The sequence below is a fragment of the Chamaea fasciata genome, unplaced genomic scaffold (assembly GCF_029207755.1).
Source record: "Chamaea fasciata isolate MVZ Bird 193981 ecotype frontalis unplaced genomic scaffold, bChaFas1.0.hap1 SCAF_21, whole genome shotgun sequence".
NCBI lineage: Eukaryota > Metazoa > Chordata > Aves > Passeriformes > Sylviidae > Chamaea > Chamaea fasciata.
In genome coordinates, this window is record NW_027094106.1 from 6,066,658 (window position 1) to 6,090,301 (window position 23,644).

A 23,644-nucleotide genomic window follows, 5' to 3' on the forward strand; every position below is an offset into this window, starting at 1 on the left:
TTTAGAAATATCAGTGAAAATTAAGTTACACAAATGAATACTAGCAAGAATCTCCTGCAGCAGTCTACAAATGGTTCAGAAGAGCTGTTTTTATGTGTGATGGTGTGAGAGCACTAATTCAATGAAAGGTCAAGGTGTGCAGGTACTGTCAAGGGCTGCACGACAGAAAATCAGGAGCAGAATCCATGGGGGGCAAGGTTTGTGACATCAACCTGCAGTAAAGCTGCTTTTACCACACTATTCCTTAAAAACTCCACCTTAGGCTCCAAGGATAACAATCTTGGTGTGTCTCCACACAGTGAAGATTATTCTATCAGCTCCAGATGGAAAAAAACCCTTAATTTTTTACAGGTAGAAGCCCCCAGCTTTGCTCCAGTGCTCACCCACTGCAGAACTGCAGTGCAAGGGTTCCTTTCAATGAGCTCAGCTGAGAGAATTCCAGAGCTCCCTGCAGCCCAAAGGAAGAGCCTGCCTGCCCTTCCCCAGGGCCCTGCCGGCCATCCCCTCTTCCCTCACCTTGTCCTGGTGGAGCCCCTGCCAGAGCTCCCCTGAGCTGATGGAGCTTATGCAGAAAACTGCTTTTCCTTTTCCATTCCCTCTCCCTTCCACTGTGTGGTTTGGCTGCAGCAGTGGTTGAATGAATTCATGTGAAAGTTCAGGGGGCAAAGGACAAGCAAGGATTGCATCAGCAAATGGTGCTGGGAGTATTTCCTTGGATTAGGCTGTTTATTCCCCATGCTTTGCCAAATCCCTGACCAATTTCCAAATATCTGAATGCCATCTGTATTGAGTGCCTTCAAAAGAATTTAAAGTATTTAGACAATGTGCTATTATTCAGCAAGGGTACTAAGAATGCACCTCACTTCTGGCAATAAAATCTGCTTGAAGGGTCCTGATTTATTGATATTATTGAACTCTCTGCAACCTGAGTGCCTGCTGAACACAACGATCACAGAAAAGTTCCTAAATTGATCCAAATCTAATTTATTGTGCACAGCTCCCCAAGTCTCTGCTGGAAAATAGACTTTTATGGTCAATAAAGTGCAGAACTGATTTGCAAGTCTTAAAAATTTGCATGGAGATAGTGACTGTGCACTACTGGGACCTTTTGAGTGGCTAACTTTGTATCATGTGTTTACCAGCAATTGAGAAGTAAAGGTTTACAATGATTCCAAATTTCAGCAAAATCAGCATTTCCTAATCTTATTTCAAATAAATTTACGAAAGCATTTTTTTTTCTGGACTTGACACCTCATTTTCACCTTAGTCACTCATGTCTTTGTGTTTAAGAAATCCTGATTAGATAATCCTGATCTGTGAAAAAGAGGGCTTAAATATCCCTTGAAAACTGATTTTCTGAGCAAGTGATATAAAAATTGTCAAGTTTTTTGATTCATTTGTAAGAAAACCATAAGGTGATGTTGATCTTGCAGACCTTAACACTCATGTTCATCAACTGAAAAAGACGTCAGGCCAGCAATAAACTATTGAAAAAATGTGCTTTGAATGGTGTTCAAGGTGTGTGCCCTCAGTCACCCATCAGGAGCCCATTTCAGTGGGCACAGTACAGTAAATGGGGATACTTGACTTTTTGTCCAGGAGGTGCCAGGTCCAGCTCTGTCTCTGCTGTCAAAACTTGCAAAGGTCTCTGTGCACTTCTCCCATGAGAAGGGCTGAGCATCCGTAGCCTGCACTTCTAAGGAGACACTGGGAAAAGAGACAAGACTTCATTGACAGCTACCCTGAGCAAATCACAGAATCCTGGAATGGTTTGGGTTGGAAGGGACCTTGAAGCTCATCTCATTCCAATTCCTCTGCCATGGGCAGGGACACCTTCCACGAGACCAGGTTGCTCCAAGCCCCATCAAACCTGGCCTTGAATGCTTCCAGGGATGGGGATCTTTGAAGATCAAGTTCATACCAGCCGTGCACAATCCCTTTTAGTTTTCTAAAACCATTCTGGTTTCAGAAATCGAGGCATTACCTCAGTTATTTAAGTGAATCTCTTGTTTTTCAGAAGCACTGTGTGAGGAGCTCGTGAAACATTCAATTTTACTTTCTAGATTTTCTAGCCTCTTGAAGCTGTGAAATCACCACCTGCTATTCCCTGGAGGTGATACTTTGAGCAAACACACCCCAGGGAGGCTGCGAGTCCTGTATCTGACCGACTGCCTTTCGGTCACAGATCCACCCTTCCGTGCGGAGCACACCCGGTGATTTGTACCAAAATACGGAGAGAGGGTAATTCCAACAGCGCTGTCAGCGTCTTAGGGCAGCACAAACACTGAGGGAAACGCCACCGCTCGCCCACAGCCATGGCCCGGTCAGGGCCCCGCCAGAACCGGGCGGGCGAACGGGGGATCCATCCCCGCCATTGCCAGGCCGCCTCATCCCTCGTTATTCCTCATCCCGCCTCACCCCGCACGCCCCTCATTCCGCTTCATCCCTCTCGCCGTCTCACCCCGCTTCATCCCTCACCCGTCCTCACCCCGCTCTATCCCTCACACGCCGTCTCACGCCGCTTTATCCCCCGGCCCTCCGCACACCCTCCATCCCGCCTCGCCCCTCACGCCGCCTCTCCCCGCCCCCCGCCCGTTGCCAGGGAGCCGCCGTTGCCATGGGAGGCGGCGGGGCGCATGCGCACGCCCGCGGGAGTGCCCGGATGCAGCGGGAGGAGGCGCTGCCGCCATATTTGCCCGGAGTGCAGCGAGCTGGTAGCTCCCGAGCCCTCCGGACCCATCGGCTGCCATCCGCCCCGCGCAGTCCCCGCCGCCGCCCCGCCCGTAGGACATGGACGATCGGGAGGACCTCGTCTATCAGGCCAAGTTGGCTGAGCAGGCCGAGCGCTACGATGGTGAGCGCGCGGGCTCGGGAGGCCGTGCACGGCCAAGGGGAGAGGGAGGGAGGGAGGGAGCGGCCACAAAATGGCGGCTGGGCGGGGGAGGGGGGCAGGGGCGGAGGAGGGGGCGCACACAAAATGGCGACGGGGAGCGCCCCGAGGGGCCGCTGGAAGCGGGGATGGGGGCCCGGGCGAGGGGGTGTCTCGGGCCGGGGCGGGGCCCGGGGCGGGGGGCGGTGGCGGCAGGAGCCGGGAATAAAATGGCGGCCGCGAAGGGCGAGTCCTGAGAAAAGGGGGGGTAAGGGAGCCGCCCCCGTCTCCCCACAAAGAGACCCCGCCGCCCCTCACGGCGCCGCGAGCTCCGGCCGGGCCCGGCCCCGCGTTCCCCCGGCCGGGCGGGCGGCGCGGGGCGAGGGCGGCTCGCCGCAGACAACGCCCATGGCCGGCGCTCCGGAGGGGGGGCCCGGCCCTCGGCCCCTCGCCCGCCGTGCTCGGGGGGGGGTCCCCGGGGACGGGGCTGCGCTTCTTTCTCTGCCTCTACCCCCGGCTGGAGATCCTGCTGCCCCTGGCAAACGCAGAGAGAGCGAGTTCTCGCCCTGCAGGGAGCGAGTACATGATTCACTGCCTAAAGAAAACGCGTATGCTTTCATTATGTGGTAGAAATTATTAGCAGGTAGTTTTAGCTTCTCGGCGTCTTCTTTTCATCCTTTTCCCCCCTTTAAGTTTGTGCGCTATCCCTGAGCATTTCATATCCGTGATGATTTAATATCTGGGGGAAAAGTGGTCGAGGGGAGGAACTGGCAACCCTGGGTGGTGTCTCTTGCCCCAAAAATGTCTGTCTTGCAAGTGTTCCTTTTAAACATGGTTCCCCTGCATATAATAGGAAGAGCCTCTCATTTTCTCGACTCTTCTGAGACTGTTACTTTGCCCCGAGAGCTGTGATTACTCATTTGAGGTGAAATAAATTATATGTATGTAGAATGTGTGAATGCGGTAACACTTCATTTAGAGAGGTAAGAAGACAATCCAGATACTTTCTGTTCATGAATTGTTATAGACAACACGACCAAGTTCTCACCAAATGAGAAATTTTTACTGAGTTGTGCTTAAAAAACATCTCATGGCACCATTGCAGAACATCTGAAAAATGCACGTTTTGGGGAGGAAAAGAGAAACTAAAACAAAAAGAAGGCCTAAATGAGATTCCATTCAATTAGAGTTCTGATGGGAAAATAGCAATTAATGGTACCAGTAAAGAAAAGCAATTAGGCAGTCTCCCCAATAACCAAAGGACTTGAAGAAAGGCTGTGCCCCCCAGAAACCAGGTATTGGGGTACAATAATTACCTTGGGCAGAGGACACATCCATATTCCACAGTAAATGTGCAACTTCTGCTGAGGAGAGAAGGGTTGTCCACTTGGTGTGGATGAGGCAGTGCCACTGAAAGGGTTGGCTTTGGTTGGAGTGGAAACCCAACATCCTGGAGGAATCATCAGCCTTGGGAGCTCCTGAGGCATGACTGTGTTTCTGGGGTTTTCTGAAGTCAGCAGTAAATCATTTCATTAGAAGGTAATAGGACTCTACCCCATGGCACAGATCTGCAATGCAAACTTCCTGTCAACTAATAAAAATTGATTGGGAGGGATTATTGCCTTGGTGCAGCATTTCCCTGGGTAGACTTTTGGTTCTCCCAGCACCAGGAATGTTTGCTAAACAAGCTGCCCAGAGCAAAATGTAGAAGAATTGTTATGCTTCTGAATGGGCATGAGGCTTGTTACAATTTAGGATGGAGCACTGAACTTCAAGTTGTTTTGTTTAAATCAGTGCTGTGGGGTTTGGGCTTCCAGAGTTTTTAGGAATCAAGTTGGGTGAACATAATTTAAGATGCACCCTCTAATTCTGCCAGCTGCTCTGAATGCATCTTCACTTCTCCTGTGTCCATGTCCTGGAAGAACATGTACTGTAGATACTGTTTTATCATTTAATTCTGTGTTCTTGTTCAGCTGAAACAATTAAAAATGATTGGCATAATTTGTTCTTGTTTATGTGGAATAATGCAGTTCTGCCAAGATCATAGCTGAGACTGCTGAATAACTGTGAACAAAATTATTTGAGAAGCAGTGTGAGGAAAGAGTAAGCTACTCCTAGTTTTGCTCCTCAGTTTGATCTTTGAGGTGCACAATTGTAAGGCCACAGTTATTAACTGGCTCATATCAAATGGGGTGATGGTAAGTACTGGCTACAGATGCATTGGAATACCAGTCCCTTGGGTAATTTGAATATGAGTTTGACAGTTTTTTTTGTGTTTAACATTAGGATAAGTGTAAACTCCTGTCCCATCTTTCTCCTGGAGACTGGAAGAGTGGTGGGTTGCTATTTATGTATGGCTCATGGCATTTATAGCAGCACTTATGGTGGGCATCCAACTGTGGCTTCTTTGGTGTTACTTACCTGACCCACTTAGGGAATCTCTGAAGTCTTGGGAGCTGCATTTGTGAACGGCTGGGGATCTGGTCCTGTGTCTGTACTGTCCTCAGCATGGTGGCCCAGATTAAGAGGACAACTTTCTAGGTACTTCTGCAGTGTAAGTAGCACTTAAACCCTGATCTCCAGAGATACATTAAGAGATTTGGGTGTCTGACTATTTTCACAGATCTGCCTAGGCATGTTATGGCAAATCACAAAATGCCAGGAAGCTTACTGAGAAATCTCACTCACTGCTGTTCCTTATTGGTAGAATAATTTGTGACTAAATTGACTCCTTTTTTGGAAAACAACTGGGAGTAAGTGATATTTTGGAGCTCTTTATGTCAAGAGGTTGTAGAGGATTCCTGTAGACTGCTGCTGGATATGGAAACCAATTCCTCTTTGTGGAAGCTGGGAACATCTTTGTTTCAGGTGGGAAACACGCTCTGGCTCAAGACAGGCTCTGAGCAGATACTCCCAACAGCTGCTTTGTCTACGAGTCTTGGGGTACATGACTTGGGTGAGGTGAAATAGGTGGGTTTTCCCCCTGAAAACCAGAGAATTGGTCAAGGTCCAGGTAAGGAAAGCACCCAGCCCACCCATGGCAGGTCTCCTGCCTCCCAGCACAGCAGGATAACAGCTGGCTCCCTTTGTCTTTAGGAATTGTCTGTCAGGGAAATGTGTCTTTATCACGAAGGCAGGAATGTGTGCAGCAGTGGGTTCAGTTCAAGATTTGAACCCTTTTTAGGAAAAACTGTCTCCTAGTAACAGGTCTTGAGCTTAGAGCCTAATGAGGAATCAATAAGTCACAAATTAGAATTCAGGTTGCATATTAATTTTGGTTTGCAGAGGATTGGTCTCTTTCTAGCAGATGTCAAGCACGCTTCAGTTTTTTGGGTTCCTCTCCCCATTAATGGTTCCCACTTCCCCTGTCTGTTAAAGGTCTTCCTGGTGTAGTGGTGTGGGGGTGACTGCTGCCTCTGAGCTAAAAGGCAAAAAAATCTCAGCATAGCCCTAAAAATTGTAGGAGGCCAAGAGTTAAAGTATGGGCACAACAGTGCTAAAGGAGCAAGATTGTACATTTTTTTAAGTGGGAGTTGTAGATACTGGGCCATAAATTGACTTGTGATTATGAGGAGTTGTGTGAGAGATGGCCTTTGTAATGGTCTTCTTGAATTTCCTGAGGTTCCAGGAGCAGACAAAGGAGACAGAACTCTACAATTAGATGGTGAGGTCCTCTGCAAGGCGCCCAGAAGGTGAACTGGTGTCCAGTGTTAGAGGTTTGCTCAGTAGCAGATCTCAGTCAAGGAAAGAGCTTTATTGAGATGTTTGCTTTCAAACTGAAATATTTGTTAGAAACAGTGGGGAAATCCTCTTGATTTAGAAAAGTAAATGTCCACAGCTTGAAGAGATTACAGGAGTGATCTAAAAATGTTCTTGTTGAAAGGACTTGTGGTAGAGCATACAATTGATTATGCTCCCACTGTTGGAAAACCGGGCCCTAACCTGTGTTTCTCCAGGGGTGTAAAGGTACAGGATTGCTTATTGCGGAGTCACGCTGTCAGGTTTGGAAGGGTTCTGACTGCACCGGCTGTTACAAACCTTGCACAAGGAATAGCAGTATAACCCTCTGCTTTGTCCACAAAATCATCATCAAGCCACTGTGCAGGTTGGATATTTGTCTTTTTTTCCTCCTCTGCTTGTTGGTTGTCCCAACTGGGAATCCACCTGTTAGGCTCTGTAATGCTCATTTGTGTAGAACTTGTACATTGTGCTAAGTATGGAATGCTTCTCATTTGTGCTTGAATTCTGGTTTGACCCTTAGAACCAGTTCAGTTCTCTAAATTAGAAGCAAGATTAAATTTTTTTTTTTCCCTGTGAGTATTTGTCTGAGCTGATGACCTGAATGAGCCAGTTGAGAGGTCAGAGGGGCATTGAGCTGGCAGGAGGGGATCAATAGGGATGGGTTCAGCCATCTTTGGAGTCCTTGCCAAGCACAGGATTCCCTAAGAGAGCAGGAAAACCTTCTGCAGGCAGTGTCACAGTATGTTCAGGGGAGTTCCTGATGGATGGAAGGCAGAGCTGAACTTGGACTTGGTTGAATTTGGAGCTCATCAGGGTAGTGAGTAGGGTGGTACCCACTGCTGCTGGGTGGAGGTCTGGAGCTGTGGGAAGTGCAGTCTGTGAGCATTAATCTGCACATTCTGCTCTTCCTGAAGAGAACACGCTGGCCCCAGTTTTTCTCATGTTCGTTCCTAGGAGTTTGCTGCTGCTAAGTCAGTACTTTGCTTCTGTTTCTCAGCAGTGTTAGCCTGCTTCCCAGCACAGAGCCCTTGTGATCCCACTGGTGGGCTTTCTGTTCTCAGCACTTGTCTCATATCCATACCCTGTTTCCTGTCTTTCAGCCAAGTGTTTATCCATGTGAGGACTTTCCTTCCTATCCCATGGCAGTTGAGTTCCTTAAAGAGCCTTGGGTGAGGGACCTTGTCAAATGCCTTTGGGAAATCCAGGTAGACTGTTCCAATCACGTCTTCCTTGTCCCTGTGCTTCATGTGTTCAAAGCATTCCAGTAGATTTGTGAGGCATAATGGAAGGCCATGCTCTTTATGCATATACCCACTCATTCCAGGGTTTTTTAAGATGTAATTCCCATTGACTTGACCTCTGGTGGGTAATAAGTTCATGGTTTTGTAGGTGCCCTTTCTCAAATGAACAGTGTAAACCAGTTTGTGTTTGCTGCTGCTGTTAAAGCCCTGACTGGGAGGTTACACGCAACAGTTCAGGCTCAGATACTTCAAGTTCTTGTGACTTGTTCCTGATCATCTTTTGTTCGTTGGAAGAATGAAAAAGTACAAGACTAGCACTTGTACTGAGTCTTTGGATACTGTTTGTGGTGTGTCATATCTCTGGTGGACACAAGGGAGGACTTATTTTTTCTCCTCACAGCTCACAGGATGCTCATTTGCAGCTTTTAGCTCCTGAAATGCTGAAGTAGGTACTGAGAAGCAGCTTAGAAGTTGGAAGATCTTGGTTTGCTTTATTGCCCTTAGATAAGGGCAATAAAAAAGATTAAACTTAAAACACAGCTTCCGTTTGCTGACGTTCTGCTGCTACTAAATTGAGAGTTAAGACAGTGCTTCTGCTGCTCTTCATTATATAATATATACGAATTCTACTTTTTGAGTTCTCTTTAGGTCCATTTTGATTTGAGTATGATGGCCATTACATCATCTTCATCCCACCTTTACTCAACAAGTTCTTTCTCTGTTCTTTTTTTAAGAAGCTTTCTCTCTTAACTAGTTCCTCTTTTGGAAGGGAGGCACACCACTAAGAGATTTTTCTAGCTCTTGTTTTTTCCTGTGCTAATGTTGAAATTCTTACAGTTTGTGCATGTTTGTGGAGTTGCTCCACCAGTGGGGTTGAAAAGTAGATCCTGTGTATTGTTTAAAGTCACAAGGAGTGCCCTAGTTGTGAACAAAAAAACCTGACCCTGTAGCATCCTGGTTAGTGAGACTCAGGCACTGAACTGGAAGTTACAAACACTGTAGATTGCCCCTAACAAGTTTTCTTTAGTGCACCAGCCTTTGTTTAAGCCCAGCAGTTTCTGTTACAAGCACAGATTTTGATAGAACTGCCAGATACTGGCTGTTCTCTAGGTAGGGTGTGCTGTTCCTTGTTTTGTGTCCTGTATTGGGAAGGTTTTTAGTCTTCTTCTAAATTTGCTGTATATCACCCATTTCCTTATTTCCTTACCTGGGGATATTGCAGTTCCCCTGGGTGTTTTTTTTTTTGTTTTTTTTTTTTTTTTTTGTTTTTTTTTTTTTTTTTGATTTCTAGAGTTAAAGAGGCAACAAATATTTAGATTCTCCTTTGTTTCTGGTAAAGAGGGAGTCATTATTTTGTGACCTAGTATGAGTCCTTAACAACTGTGCCCTTTGTTCCTTGGCTTGGCCCCTAAGGATGGTTATCAAACATGCGCTTCACAACACTTACAAAATTCCCCATGACTTTTTAGCTTAGAGTAAGGCTTATTCTTTGTCTTTCACTTTAAACCCCCATCCCGAGCCTGGCACCTTGCTGTTCCACAAACCTTTTGTAGGTGGCCACCTGTGTCCCAGCCCTTTGTGCTTCCCAGGCTGTGCCTGTGTGTCCTTCCTGGTGTCTGGAGGTGACTCAGCAGGGTTTGCAATGGGGAGCAAGCATTTTAACCGTAGGTAGTAGAATATAGGAACCTAAAAAATGCCCTGGGCATCATTACAGGTTTGTAGTATCTTAGGTAACTGTTTGGAGTCTCAGCTTTTCCATAAGGATGTACAAACCTGAGCAGACAGTGTCTATGTGCTGTGGTGTTTCCTAACCAACAGCAGGTGCTTGGGGAAGGATCTAAATCCAGGTGAGCACGTCATGCTCCGGAATATTCCCCTGGCCTTCCATCATTTACATTTTTGGGATTTCCTGCTCTGTTGGTGGCATGATCTGACAGGAGCAATGAGGTGACAGCCGCAATCACCTGAGAGGCTGGAGCTTAACCAGTAACACAGCATCAGTCTCTCTGAATCTGCATAACACTGCTTTTTCCATAATGCAGTGGGAGCATCTCTGGATTTTGTGTGTAATGAGTTGTCATTGCTGCAATAATCCTTCTTAATGAAATGTCATGTCACACTTGTATTTTGTCTTGTATTTCTGACTGAGCATTCCACCTCCTTGTGGAAACTTCCAGATTGGTAAAAGTGCACTTAGAATAAAAAAATATTTGTTCTGTTGGCAGGTACAGATGGCTTTATTTTTGTTTTCTGTTGGGGGTGATACAGATGTGTTGTCCCCTGTGTTCTTAAGATATTTCATCAGGCTTAAATTTTCAGGGCTGGATTATGGCTTTACCATGGAAGACCGAGGTATGTGAATAATATTTGGTCTTGTTGAAATATCAGCCCAGACTTCTGTATTTGTAAGTAAAATTGGGCTCTTTACTAAACCAGAAACCTTTTTCTCCTGCAGCTTTGTGGGTAGACTGATAAAGGCTGATAAATGTTTTCTCTTTGGGTAAGACAGTTGTTTCTGGGTGGGATCCTAGTTTGTGTTTGTGTGGTTACCTGGTGACAGGATTAAGATTTTGTGGAGGAGACCTTTCAGTTCCTGTTGCCGGGCTGTTGGGAGTTGTGTCCCCAGTGTGAGGGGTGGTGGAGCTGAGGGGTTTGTGCTTCAGAACAAATGGAGGAATCTGAGGTGCTGCCCCATCCCCCAGCATCCTGCTCCCAGTGGCTGTCACTTGTCAGGCAGTCTGTTTAACTTGCAGCAGCTCAGTCATAAAAATGTTGGGGTGGTCAGGGCTGTTAACTGCTGGGAGTGGCTGTAAGCAGGTGCCCGTTTCCTTTGGCTGCCTTGTTTCCCTGCTTGTGGCTCTGCAGGGGGAGGTTCATGACCTCCTTTGCCACCGGTCTGGAGGGATGCACCAGCTCTAAAACACACACAGAGGAGCTCCTTGTAGGGCAGGGTTTGGGTTTGGCTTTGTACCAGCTATTGTCCAGCTAAATTGGGTTTATTCTCCAGTGCACAGAGCTGTTGAAACCTCTGTTTCAAGGGCTTGCAGATCTTCAGACTGGTAATAGATAAAATCCAGCAGAAGCCAAGCAGTTGATTAAATTGGGAATGACGTGTTTGAATGTACACTGAAAACAGCTAAGTCCTGTGTGCAGTTTTTTATTTTAAATTTTCACACTAGACAAATGTGCTCCTAGGGAAGAGGTTGTGAAGGAAATCCGTAGAAAAGTTGATAAAACGTGTCCCTTTGGCCCCAGTTGTTGCAATTTCCTGATACAGGTCAAATCATAGAAGCTGTTGCTGTTCTTCAACCTCCACGCTTCTGGGCTAATTATTTCATGGATATCGTTGTTACGTGAGATAAGTGTGAATAGATTTCTGTTGTCTTCATCAAGAGGCAGATTTTCCATAAAAGTGTTGTGTACATTCAGGAGTACGACTGAAATGTTGTGTATTTAATCCCAGTGGATAAAGCACAATAATATTAACTGCTTTAAAAAAGGCAGCATTTCTGTAACCTGTGGGTTACTTCTCTGAAGGCAGTCACATATTAAACTTGAAAACAAGAGCTGCATTTTTTGCTGCAGCTTCTTGACAAACATACCCAGGTCATGGAGATTGCAAAGCTCAATTCCTGCTTGTCATTTTTGTCCACAGGAGCTGTCAGGCCTCTTATCTTGAGCATAGCTCTGTTTTAATAAACTTCAAAAATATGAGATGGCTTAATTTGCATAATTTTAAAAATTCACAGCTTTTACATAGATTCTTTGTATGGGTGGGATGGTAGGGTCATCCTTCAGGTAATAAATCACAGTACTTGCATTATTTAAGTAGCAAATTGCAGCTGTATTATATTGCCTGTAACTTAGCTGGCCTAAATAATGTAATTATGTTTATGTCAATATTAATTGTGTGAGCATGGAGTGTTCTAGGGCAGCTCTCACATTCTTCAGCAGAAGCAGCTCACCATTTTGCAATTGCTGGGTGGTGTTTTCAACAAGTTTTATCAAATCCTTGGTGGGTTTTTTGTTACTTTCCGTGATTCGGAGAAGCAAAATCTGCTGATAAAAATAGAGCCACCATAAAATTCTGTCCGCCACATATGGAGACCTGTTGGAGACTGATAACACTGTTCCTGCCAAGGGAGCCTATAGTCTCCATTGCTGAAGTAGCTTATGCCTGTTTAGGTTGTGATTTTGACATCTGAGGGGGGAAAAATGATAGTTAAGCTTCATTTGTATATTTAACGCTGTTCTTGTAATGTGTCTTGAACAATCCCGGTGTGGTTAGGTAATGAAGGAGTTATAACATTCCTGAAGCAGTTCAGTCTTTGTTTCCACTGGGGTGTAGGAAAGCTGGTTTTGGTAATGATTGTTTTCACCTCAGGTTTAGAAATACTTTTTTTCAACAAGCTTAAAATACAAATATACATGAATTCATATTTTGTGTGTTACTTTTCAGTGTAATTGGCTGCTTGGCATGGGTACATAGAATTGCTGTGGGTACACTCCGGATGACTCTTTTTGTTACCACTCCAAGCACCAAGTTTTTCTTTGGGAGGTTCATCTCGCATCTTTGAGTCACTTTCCTAGTAACAGTACTCATACATCTCTACAAGTGTTCAAATGTGGGTTTTATGTTTTCGTTAATTACCAGATTACACTGTGCTCCAGTTGACAAATCATCCTGTAATTCCTCAGTTTTATCCTGACTGTGCCAAGAGCCAGATCACATTTGCTCATCTTCTCTCACTGTTCTCTGCCTTCTCCAAAGCACTCTGGAGAGCACACGCTCCTGTAGGATTGTGCTGATAACTGTGGATGAATGTTCTTGCTGCTACATCCTTTTTGTCTGTGTGTTGAAAAAAGCAAACAAACAAAAACCCAAACCAAAAGCTGAACTACCTTTAAAGAATTTTTGGAACCCTTGTAAAATACCAGATGAACATCAGATACTTCCTTTGTGTATGTGCTGATTGATTTGTTTGGAATACTCCAGGGGAAAAGTGAGGAGTAGCTGGGTTAAAGGAGGAGGAAACCTAATTTCCTGAGCTCTCATTAATGTGCAGTTTGTACTGAATGATTTGAAAGACGCTTCAGGTTTTGAGAATAATTGCCTGACCTTTTCCTCCTAGAAATGGTTGAATCAATGAAGAAGGTGGCTGGAATGGATGTGGAGTTGACAGTGGAAGAAAGAAACCTGCTTTCTGTTGCATATAAAAACGTGATTGGAGCCAGGAGAGCTTCCTGGAGAATAATCAGCAGCATTGAACAGAAAGAAGAAAACAAAGGTGGAGAAGACAAATTAAAAATGATTCGGGAGTATCGGCAAATGGTAAGATGAAGTTGGTCTTCCAGCAGAATGTCATTTGGTTCTGGTCCCCTTGCCATGAACTGCCCTGGTGTTCCAGATTGCCTCTGCTGGCCTGACCTGGAGCAGGGGGACAGCCCTGGAAGGCTGGAGCTTGTTCCTTATCTGGAGAATAAATCCCTTGCTGGAGGGGAGAGCTGTGGTGTTTGTGTATAAACACTCAGGGGGGCAGCAGGCTCAGGGGAGGGGAGGGCCTTTCCCTCAGTGCATCCACAGCTCTTCCAGGCATTGGAGCTGCACTGGCACTTTCCTGCTCACTCAGGTGTGAGGCTGCACCTGCTCAGGGAGCCCTCATTCCTTCCCCTCCAACCTCACTGACCCCAAGCAACTTCTTACTTTAAGTAACCCTTTGAAAGGAGGTGTTTGGCTGTTAAGCTTTCACTTACTATAAAAGTTTGGATCATACAGTGACACTTTCTGTGATTCCAGTTCTCTGTCCTAGAGAGTTCATTAGCAACATTAACACTAAAAATGTTAATGTAAAACATTAACACTTGAAATGTCCCTGGGGGAGGTTCTTCAGTGCTTTTCTTAACTCCTTGTCTTTTGTCACTCTGCATTCCCAGGGGTGTCATGGTCATCCCAGCTGTGCAACTTGTGTGTGCAGCAACCTCCAGGGCCTTGCTGTGTTCTCTCTCTGGAGAGAGAGGGAAAAATTGATCCACATAACTTCATGCTGACTTAGTCAGTGTGTGCAGCTTTACCTAAAATGGAGAACTTGCAGCAAGCTCTGACTTCCATTGGTGGGGGCTAATGAAACCTTCAGCTCTTCGTGAGGAGCTGTTCCCCCTGCCCTAAATGATGGTTTCAGACATGCTCCTATACTATTTAAATCCCACACATTTCTGCAGAGGCTTCATCCATCCCCATTATTTGAGGACAAGTGCCTCCACATGGTTCACATCTTCACTTCCAGAGAAACAGTGGAGTCTGTTAGATCACCTGGCACTGATTCATATACCAGCAATGGAAATGATATTGACTTGGAAATCTTCTCCCAGGAATGGCTCTGGACTACTTTCTGTTGACTCACAGGGTTTCTGTTGCTCCATGGAATTGTTAAAGTTGTGAGTTTCTAATTTTGTGCTGGCATGCTGATGAGCTGAGACTCTGCCAGTTACATACAGTCCCAAATAACCTTTTCTTGATGGGTGTCTACGGTCTCCTAACAGAACACAGAAAACAAGACAACAGCTATCCAGTGATTAAATTTGTTTTTACATTGTGTGCTTCCAGGGTTTTTTGCACAGGGTTTTGTGGGTGGTTGTCATCTTCTGCCAAAGATCCTTTAATGCTGAAAAGACTTTTTCCCTGGTTTTTAAAGGACTGTAGAGATACCCTTTGTTCTGCATCTCTCTTTGTAAAGGACATGTGCCATTCTGGATGGACTGGGGTGCAGGAAATACAAGTGTGTAGTGCTTGAGGTGTCTGAAGGGATGGAGAGGCCACATAAGTCAGTGTGATGCCAACAGGGTGTTCAGCTGTTAAATCCTGAGAGGGAGGGAGCAGCTCTCACAGCTGCACTGGGCACTCACTGGTTCCACACTGCGGGAGGGGTGGCTGTGTCTGCCCAGCTCCACTGGAGCTTCACAGGAGCTTCCTGAGCATCATCAGTAGTGAAAGCCAGATCCTGTCAGTAGCTGCTGGGAGAGTTAATGTGGGTTGGCATCTGCTCTGAGCGTGTCAATGGCCTTGGCTGGAGGGCTTGAGGAGCATGGCAAAGGTTTGGGTGTTGCTGCTCACTGTCACTGCTGAACAGTAGCACTCCTGCCCTGTTGGGCTCAGTGCTTCACTGGAGAAACAACTTCCAGCAGAATTGTGCTCATTATGATTCCCTTGTCAACAAATTCTGCCTATTGTAGCATTTCCCAGAGTAAGTTCAGTGTTAGGAGTACCTTTCTCAGACTTGAAAGGTTCTGAAGGAGTTACAAAAAAAAGCCCAGCCAAACAAACCTCCTCCCCCAAGCCCCAAACCATGGCTGGGGGCCAACAAGGCCAAGTTTAAAGCACTGGGGAGTTGGGGAGAACCAGCATCTCTGAAAGACACATCTCTCACCTACCCCAGAAGCAGCTGTGACCTTGCTCAGCTGTAGGGTGCTGCTCCAGTAGGAATGGAAAGTGTCTGTAGTGGTTTCTGTGACAGTAATTCTCTGTTGGGTTTGGTGGGTGTCAGTATTTACTATAACTGAGCTTGTGGCTCACGTTGGGAGTTTTTTTGAGCTAGTGGCCAGCGTGACTGGGGACGGAACTCGAGGGGTGCTGGTGTTGGGAGGGCAGGGCTGGGCTGGCTGTGTCTGAAGTGTGCACTGGGCAGCGTGAGAGATGACAGACACCAGACTGTGCCTCTTCCAAACCACTTCAGCTGAATGGAGCCAAACACATCCATAGCCATGAGGGAAAATGCCACTTAGTTGCTTCCTTTGTAGACAGGCTGCTCTCCTGGCTCCTGTGGCCATTTGGATACACAAAAGCCCCTGAATTTCTCATCTGGCTGCGTCTCTGAGGAGGGCACACTGAGCCTTGTGCTCTTCACCCTTGAGAGGCTGGAGTGATGAGTGGCTGCACACGGTGCAGTTCCCTCCCTTGCAGTCAAACCAAATCCATCCCCACACCACAGCACAGGTATTCACCTTCCCCTGCCTGCTCTGGAGATGTGGCACGTGGAATGAGTGTTCCCAGTGCTCTGACTTCCAGCCTGGGCTGTATTTTGGGGCAGCTGTCAGGCTCTCCTCCATATCCCCCTTCTTAGAAAGTGCTCACTGAGCCACGCTGTCTAGAACAGATTCTTCTGTACAAGAGCTTTTAGTTTTGTTGTGGAGGTTTTTTTGTTTGTTTAATTACCTTGATTTGTATGAAATCTTTTTAAACGAAGCTTGCTCAGGACATTTCCATTGCCCTGACAGCGGCTGATCTCTGATCACTGTGACTGATCCTTTAAGCAAAGCTCGAAAAAGTCTGTGTGAGATGAAATAGAAGTTTGTACATGTATGGTTATTTAACTAAAGAGGATTAGAAACTGATTTAATTCTTTGCAGTTTGGCTGAAGATCTCTCTGCAAAAGAAGTCATTGAAAAAGAGGATCAAGAGGAAAGAAGTTTGCAGGAACTGACTGCTGGCCAAAGGTTTTATAGCTTTTGTAGCCCAAGAATATATGAAGTAGATTCTTCTCGAGTGACCATATTTCAGCACCTTTCTTAAGCATTTGTCACTTAATTAAGTACAGCATCTGATTCTTCCTGTAAATGTCAGGGCATTCTGACATTTGTACATGAAATTTGCTTTCAGTTAATTTCTCTAAAGGAACTTTTGCAAATCTGTTACTTTGTACAAGTCAGTATTTGTGTGTATGTGCCAGTTTATTGTTTATTTTGGATCTGTAATTTTAACAGCTTTTGGGTATAATTGCTGTGGTTAGAAACCCTGATAGTTTGGGAGCTGTGTGGTGATAAAAGGATTGCAGGGCAAGGAAAATGCTTAAAGAAAAAAGGAAAGCAAATGCTTGGGTGGGAGGATAGGAGGGGATGATGGACTGAGTGGGGCTGCTCCTGTGATCCAAGGCTTGCAGTTCCTGGTAGTTTCTTTATTGCCTTTGCTTGAAATCTCTCCTGTATGTGAAATTAGCTTGGGCCAGAGTTCTCTTCAGCTGTAGCTGTGAAAGTTCCTGTGAAATGATGAAAAAGCAGCAATGGGTGGGTGACTGTGTACAATAAACCAACCACTCCTACTGGAATGACCCCACAGGCTCAGAGCCAGCCTGGTTTGGGCCACGTTGATGGCAGAGGAGGGGATTCAGCTCTTCTGGGTGTGCTCAGGTTCTTTGCTTGCAGGTGTGAAACTCTGTGGTAAACCCTGACCTCACAGACCTTGCTTTATGTTTGGAACTGGAAAAAATGAAGCTTCATGTGACTGTTTTCAGTTCAGACTATTCAAATCCAGTACCTGTTTTTAAATAAGGCTTCATATACTGTATTTTTGGGCACAGATTTCACTGTCAGTGTTGGTGATTTCTGCTTTTTCACCGAGTTGCTGCGCTTTGTGTTTTTCACCTGCTTCTGGAGCTTGTTTTCATCTTGTACCTGACCTTTGTTTGTGTGGCACATCTTGATTCTGTTCTGATACTCCATGATTTTTGTCTTAAGGCTCTGTTCTTAGAGCTTTGCCTCCAAGGACTCACTAGAAACTGTTGTGAGGGTGCATTTAACTCTGGGGTATAATGGAGTTGAGCTGATTTGTGTTAATTACCTTCAAATTGTCCCCTTTGCTGTTGCCACTTTTGGGGCAGCCTTCCAGGATCAAAAAATGGAAGGAATTGAGTTGTGCAAGCCTTGCAGTAAGGAATTACATCCTGGGACAAACTTAATGCAATGGTCGAGTAAGATGTCTTCCAAGGAGTTTAAAATTCCACTGTTCGGTTCCACATTTCATCATCCATCAGTCCCTGCCTCTTGTGTGTCAGCTAAATGCGCACAACTGTTTTGCTTAATGCACCTGTGGAGCGGTTGAATTTTATTTTTCTTCTGTCCTACCCCTCTTTGGAATTTCATGATGTTACCTGTTTGATATTTGGCTGCTTTTGAAACAGCATTTAGTCTTAAGTGTTCACCTCACCCCCTCTTCTAATTTTTTTTTTTTTTTTTTTTTTTTTTTTTTTTTTTTTTTTTTTTTTTTTTTTTTTTTACTAGGTTGAGACTGAACTGAAGTTAATCTGTTGTGACATTCTGGATGTACTGGACAAACACCTCATTCCAGCAGCTAACACTGGCGAGTCCAAGGTTTTCTATTACAAAATGTAAGTACCTTCTTGAGAGGAAAGGCCTGAAATAAGTAACTGTAGTGAGAACTTGATATACACTGTCATGCAGCTCTTAGATGTAAGAAACAACAATTTTAATTGAGTCGCTGATGTAGAAATCACATCCCTGCTTGGGTTTTTTTCGTTTTGTATGAGCTGAACACTTGTAAAGAGAAGAAAATAAGATGTGTCCTGTAGTGATGGTTTAAATTTCCCTCAGTTGCTGGTGCAGTGTTGTGTAGACAGTAACTGAGCAGCAGAGTGCTTGGTGTGTGAATATCTGAACACAGTTTAATTTCAACTGTTAATTTAATGGCTGGTGGGCAGACAAGGATTCCTGACTTGCTACTGTTTGTGTTCTCAGGAAGGGGGACTACCATAGGTATCTGGCTGAGTTTGCCACAGGAAATGACAGGAAGGAGGCTGCAGAGAACAGCTTGGTGGCTTACAAAGCTGCTAGTGATATTGCAATGACAGAACTCCCACCAACACATCCCATCCGCTTAGGACTCGCGCTCAACTTCTCTGTATTCTACTATGAAATTCTTAATTCTCCTGATCGTGCCTGCAGGTAGGTGCTGGCTGGCAGTGTGGGGTGAATGCCACACAAGCCAAAAGTGGTTGCTCCTTTGCTTCTCCTGCTTTCTTGCTGCTGATGTTTGCTCTGGTTGATGTCAATTCACTGGGAAGATTTTCAGCATCACCGTTTTTTGTGAGTCCAGAGCCATGTGTTTGTGTGAGAGTAATGGTGTATGAGAAGCAGAGCAGTGATAACCTTGATTTGATCAGCTAATGGCAGTTCGGCAGCTTGCCAGGTTAACTCTGTAAACTGCCTAAGGTGTGAGGTGATTGAAGGTCTCTTGCACAAGCTGGGAGGGATGGTGGCACTGATTTCTGTACAGAATGGCAGTGGGTGAAGCAAATACCATTTATCTTCTGTCACTGCAGGTTACACTTAATTTTTTGGCAGCCCTTAATCAAGATGTAGAAAAGTTGAATGAAACCAATATTCTTGAGTAAAAAGCACACAGAGTGACTGGTGTTGTGCTTCAGCAATATTGTTAAATCTGCATTGCAGGTTGGCAAAAGCAGCTTTCGATGATGCTATTGCAGAACTGGATACACTGAGTGAAGAAAGCTATAAGGACTCTACACTTATCATGCAGTTGTTACGTGATAACCTGACACTATGGACTTCAGACATGCAGGGTGATGGTAAGTGAGTCCTGCTGGAAGAGCTCATCCTGACCCAAGGAAATGGAGAGGCTTTGATGATTTACCTCTGTCTCCTAATAATGACCCTCCTGTCCTGCCTTGACACTGGCTCAGGTGATAGGGCTGACACTGAGTGTTTGGAGCAGCCTTTCAGCTCAAAAGGACGGGTGGAATTATCAACACTTGGTTGTTTTTCCCTCCCCACATGGCAGCTGTGATCACTGTAAAAGCAGTGATTCCATTTATTTCATCTTTTCTTTCTTTTTGCTTGTCATGTTCATCTCTGGCTGTCTTTCCAACCAGATGTGAACCTGCTGTGCAGGAGGAGGCACTGGAAATGCTTCAGTTCCCTTCATTCCAGGTCACCTCATGTTCTCACTGCCAGAGCAAATGCCCAGTGTGTCCCCTGGCAGTACCAGACAGTGGGACATGGATTGCTTCTGCTCGCTAACAAAGGATAGTACAAAGTTTTGGAGTGGTTTTGGCACACTGAGTGGGCTTCTCCAACACTTACACTCTCACATACAGTGCTTGGTATAAATCTACTCATTTTAGGTCTTCTCTCTTGGAGAGACAAGTGAAAGAGCTGACTTTATTTACTTTTAACTTGAAAGAGAAGAAATAAATCCCGTTAAGATTATTTTGGGTACCTACAAATGCCCAGAGCTTAGAAACAGCACTGCTGAACTTCACATAAATATGTGAGTGTCTTAAAATTCTGCTAAGCTGTTCCTTGTAGCCACGCAGCATTCCTGGGGTACTTCACTGGTTGTGTGTCCATTTGAAAGCAAATGCAGAATCTTTAAACTTTTTCCCAATTCCCTGTTTTTGTGTAGAGTCATGGGTTTGTTTTGAAGTGTTGTTACTCCATAGCTTCTCACTCTGCTCTTTGGGCTGCTGAGACTGGGAATGCTGTGAATGTGCAGGCTCTTGGCTCCTGGTTTACTCCACATCCCAGTGTTCAAGGCTCCGTTTTCAAGGATTATCTCCTGGTGCAGGATGGACCCAGGACTGATCTGTAGACTTCTCTCTAAATGCCTTCCTTGCCATGGGTAGGGGTTGGAGAAGAAAAATGTGTTTCAAATTCCCACAATTTAGATCCAACTTCTACTTTTTTTATTGGAGCCAAATACCCAGGTGCTCAGTGGAAGCCATTTTAGTGGAGTAACAAGGTTGGATCAATGTGGGATAGTCCCATTATCTTTCGAACAGTGTCTTCCAAAAGTTCCTGATTTGCCCATAGCTCATGACTCTCATGGATTTTGGATATTGTAGAAGTTCCACAGGATTATTTACAGGCTCTTTAGATTTTGAAAAAAGAAATAGAGATCTAAATTTCTTGCTCCACAGCATGGAAAATAGACATTTTGATTAGTCCTGTAGTAATTCAGATTATCCTGGTTACTAGTGCCAGAAAGGTAATAATTACAGAATTGAAAATACTGTAGAACTGCTTAAAGTCGTGGAATTCTTCAGATCCAGAAGAAAAAAAGTGTTTATGTAGAATGTTTAGACACAGGTGCAAAATTAAGTTTCCTCATACTTTGCCAATACTGTGAGTGCATTTCCAACTGATGCTTCCAGAGCTCCATATCCCCAAAGGAGCAGAGCCTGTGAACAAGAAGTCAGTAGTGACACAATGAGCAGTTTCCAAGGGGTGGGAGAGACTTGGAAGGGGCTTGTGCTTTGGCATTAAGCTTTTCCCTGATTCCATTCCAGCCCTGTAAGGATGTAAAGCCAGGCATGACCCAGCTGCTGCTCTCCCATCCCAATCCCTGTAGCTTTCCCATGGCCCAGACCAGTGTTGAGTTTATTTCCACGCTTGTAATGTCATCTCCATATGATTCCTGTTCTCCCCTTCTTTCCTGCTGTATAGATTCCTAAAGGAAAGTCCAACTGTTCATTTCCTAAAAACTCTACTTTGTAAGTCTCTTGTCGTGGCTCACTGGAGTTTTCAGTGTCAGTTTTCCTGTCACTAACAGTGCCTGCCTCTGTCACCTGCTGCTGACAAACGTTTGTGTCCCTGCTGCCACTCCTGTGGCACCTGTCCCCCTGCCCAGGGATGATGTGCTTGACTAAGATCCAGAGTAACTCACATGTGTGGGAATTGAGCTGCAAACCTGGATGGATAGAAGAATTTGTGGGCATGGGAAGTACTTGACAGTGGCCTGGTAGAGGAGTATTTGCTTAAGTGTGTTGGTTAGAGCATGCTCAGATCTTCTAATCTGGGTTAGGGTCTCTGCTTTCCTCTCTTAAATGATCGGACATGGAATTCTGTCTATAAACTTTATTGTTTTGTTGAATGTCCTGTGTTCCTAGGCCCCCCTCTTCCAAAATCTACTTCCTGTTGTACCTGGTGGTAACCCTGAATCTGGACATGCTCTGAGCAAACATTCTGGTTATCTGCTGGAAGTTATCAGTCTCATTTCATTGGGTTTTATTGCAAATTAAGTTTTTAATTACTAGTTCTTGTTTATTGCCCTTAAGAGAGTTCCATCTTATGTGGTTACAGATAATTGTAAGCGTTTTTCAGCCTCCTTTATCCCATGTGCATGTGTGATGGCACCGGCTGAGGTAGCTGGAACTTGCCCAGTTGCAGCAGAATTTTGGCAAAGCCCTGCAGGAGGTGTTGCATGGAGCTCCCTGGGGCAGCTGGAATGTGACCAAACTGCAGGAGTCTCACGGACAGATCCCATTCCACTGCATGGCACAGCCTGGTTGAACAGAGACATTAGTTTCCACAAGATGTTTTTCTTGAATAACCCTCAGGCCCAGGGTTTCTTGTCAGGTTGGACTTGCAGTAGGGTGTTCTTCATACCTTTGGTAATTCCTGCCATCAGTGTAACTGTAGAAAATTGCCTGAAGTACTTTGCTGTTGAGGCTTGAGTGGGCTTGGGCAGAAAAAGAGAGAGATGAGGGTTTGGGGAAGGGATTTCCTGATTCAAGGATGTTGATCCACAGCTGTTCCCATGGTTTCTGGGCTGTCCAGCCCTGGCTCAGCAGGACTGCTCACCTGTGTGGTGTCAGTTTTCAGGGCTGGGTCTGTTCTCACGTGTTTTAATAGCCTGGCAGCAGTTTTGTTTGAGGGTGCAGGTGATTCCAAGGCTTCATTTCCATGGGAACGCTTCGCTCAGAGCTGGCAGTGTGGAGTGGGAGAGTGAGCGTGTACTGCATGAAAATATTAATATCTGAAGTGCTTGTTAAACTGTTCCGCAGCTCTCAGTTTTAAATGGTAACATTTTCCTTCCTTCTTCCCACTTCCACAGGTGAAGAACAGAATAAAGAAGCGTTGCAGGATGTGGAAGATGAAAACCAGTGAGACACAAAGGCCAACAAGAGAACCCATCTCTGACCACCCTCCCCCTTCCCCACAAAAACCCTCAGTGTCACTCTGAGAACCACCAAATCTGACTTTTACATTGGGTCTCAGAATTTAGGTTCCTGCCCTGTTGGGTTTCTTTATTTTTATTTTTTTTACACAGTTTAAAAGTTCTTAAAGGCAAGAGTGAATTTCTGTGGATTTTACTGGTGCCAGCTTTTAGGTTCTTTAAGACACTAACAGGACTGCGTAAAAGGCTCTTTCAGCATTACTGTATTGTCTCTGCCAGCTGTGGTGACATTGCCATCAGACCTGGATGTGTGACACCTGAAGGCCGTGTAGGGAGAGATTGGTCCTGGCCAGGTAGTGCTCGTGTGGTGGCATTTTTCTTTTTTTTTCTTTTTTTTCTTTTTTTTTTTTATAACTGTTTAAACTGAATTTTATACCAATGTTTCAACTTAATTGGGTGTTTAGCTTGAAGTTGCGAGGTTGCATTTGGGACATTTATTGTAGTGGTTTTACTGTATAAAAACAAAAAAGTTTCCAAACTGCTGAAATGTTGCTGAAAATCATGGTGCTGGTAACAGTTCAACAATCCGTGGCTGCTCATTCTTGCCTGTTCTTTACTTTCCCTCCAAGCAGGTTAGCATTGAAGGTGGCATTGATAAGCCTGCATGCGTGTTCAATATTTTTTCTTTTCTCCCTCCCCTCTCCCCATCTCCCTTCGCTCGCTCAACCTCTTTTGTTCAGTATGTGTAACTTGAAGCTAATTTGTACTACTGGATATCTGACTGGAGCCACAGATACAGAATCTGTATTGTTCTTACTGAAACACAGCATGGAATTAACATTAAACTTAAATAAAACAAACCTAAATTAAAAATGCCAACCATCACTATGAATTTCTTTTAGAAGAATAACTTCCCTTTGTTGCTTGTACTAGGAACAGTTGGAGGGGGAGAGAGCAGCAGGAACAGCCTTGTTCTTCAGACAGGAGCTAAGGAAGATTTGGTCTGAGCGTGAGTTGTGCTGCTGGGAGCAGCCCTTTTATCCAGTCTTTCCCTATATAAATCCCTGGGAAATGGTTGGGGAATTCTCT

The 23,644-nt window shown here is 45.1% G+C and overlaps 1 protein-coding gene across 1 annotated transcript; it reads left to right on the plus strand.

Annotated features, from left to right (window-relative positions):
* The first annotated feature begins 2,667 nt into the window (after positions 1–2,667).
* Positions 2,668–23,434, plus strand: YWHAE (tyrosine 3-monooxygenase/tryptophan 5-monooxygenase activation protein epsilon). The gene is made up of 6 exons (XM_066202206.1): positions 2,668–2,854; positions 12,984–13,183; positions 17,902–18,008; positions 18,376–18,582; positions 19,090–19,226; positions 22,493–23,434. The coding sequence occupies exons 1-6, from the start codon at positions 2,791–2,793 to the stop codon at positions 22,543–22,545; spliced, it is 768 nt and encodes a 255-aa protein (XP_066058303.1). The 5' UTR covers positions 2,668–2,790; the 3' UTR covers positions 22,546–23,434.
* The last annotated feature ends 210 nt before the right edge of the window (positions 23,435–23,644 follow it).